We start from the raw sequence: 1,415 nt of genomic DNA on the forward strand, positions 1-1,415 counted from the left end.
ATAACAGCCACATTTTGAACCTCATATTTGCAATGCATTTCAAGTCCTCGATTAACGCGTCCGATCACACAGATACAAAACAATTCAAAAATCAATATTTTGCGCCACATTCTCCAAATACTTCACAACGTGGTGATCATCATACTCATTCACAACCCTTTCCAAATGTGCCTCGTAGTCAACATATTTTCTTCATATTGAACCAAAATAATATTAGAGCGCTGGACATTGAACGTCAACATAGCGAATTTAATGAATCATAGACAAATAGAGAAAAGCATACACAAATAGAGAAAATGGGATGAAATGGTACCGGGATATATTTACCTGTGATGAAATCGATTTGGGACGAAATTGTAATGGGATGAAAATTTTTGGGACGAAATTGCTGTGGGATGAATTTGTGGGATGAATCGTCCAGGAACGAATTAACCGGATACCTGCCACTTATTATCGAGATGATTGAACAATTAACAAGATTATATTGCCAATATCTTCAAAGTAGAACGGTAAATTCTTGTGAATCATTGCCACGGTATTTGCCAAATACTCTGCACATAAATTGTTAAGACATCTTTTTCTGTTACTTCATTACAAAATCAACTAGACAAAATTATAGGAATATCATTTTCATACTTACACTGACTGTGTTCCACTGCCGTATTGAATTTATCACTAACTGTACTAGTGACCATAGTGTATTCATTTAAAACTCCCTGAACGTTATTTCGAACAGTTCCGAATCCCTGCTCCAACATGCTCGGCGAATCCTGATTATTAACACTAGAATATTATAAATATTGCATTATAGTCGATAAAATACCTCAGAGATAATATATTGGTATTGAAATGGTGAAACGTTATAACTTGATAAATCAACGACTTTCGTCTTATTCTGTTGTCTCCGAGATTATTTGGAGAATTAGAGGTATTTTAAGACCAAATATCGTAGGACTTTTCTCAAAATTAATTGTCTCTGTTAGAAAAGTATGCTGACATCAATTCCCGAGAACACTTATTTTTGCATTCTTATTTTTAATTTCTTCAAGTCCAAGTTCGAGAGTCAAACAATTGACTTTTCATTAAAAAATATTTGCCATATTAATTATTCAAGTGGTATAAACATGACTTGAATTTTGAAGAGTAAAATTTTCTGAAATAAATTCTAAACGAAATCCTTATATATAAAGGAAAGCATAATGGCTGCCGAATGAAAACTCGAATTGAAGAATGTCGAATCGATTCACCGAAAGTCGAAGTCGAACGGACGTGTTCGATCATGAACGTATGAAACAGAAATAGAGTGTCGTCCAAAGAGGATAGACCTGAGTAGAGGCCCGGATCGGGGAGTTTGACTGACTCCAAAAATGTTAGTTGGTACCCCACGGGAAAGGCGGCGTCTCGGTCGAATTGTC

General features: G+C 35.3%; 1 protein-coding gene across 2 annotated transcripts in view; it reads right to left on the reverse strand.

Annotated features, from left to right (window-relative positions):
• Positions 1–640: 640 nt before the first annotated feature.
• LOC107043460 (MICOS complex subunit MIC27) overlaps positions 641–1,415 on the reverse strand; it is a gene marked incomplete at its 3' end in the record, with an annotated part of 6,657 nt that continues 5,882 nt past the window's right edge. For both annotated transcript variants that reach the window (XM_015264988.2, XM_015264987.2), the window contains 1 exon segment: positions 641–783. In XM_015264988.2, the coding sequence (XP_015120474.1) occupies positions 641–783 (143 nt within the window).

This window comes from Diachasma alloeum, unplaced genomic scaffold, assembly GCF_001412515.2.
Source record: "Diachasma alloeum isolate Michigan unplaced genomic scaffold, Dall2.0 Dall_scaffold_00580, whole genome shotgun sequence".
NCBI lineage: Eukaryota > Metazoa > Arthropoda > Insecta > Hymenoptera > Braconidae > Diachasma > Diachasma alloeum.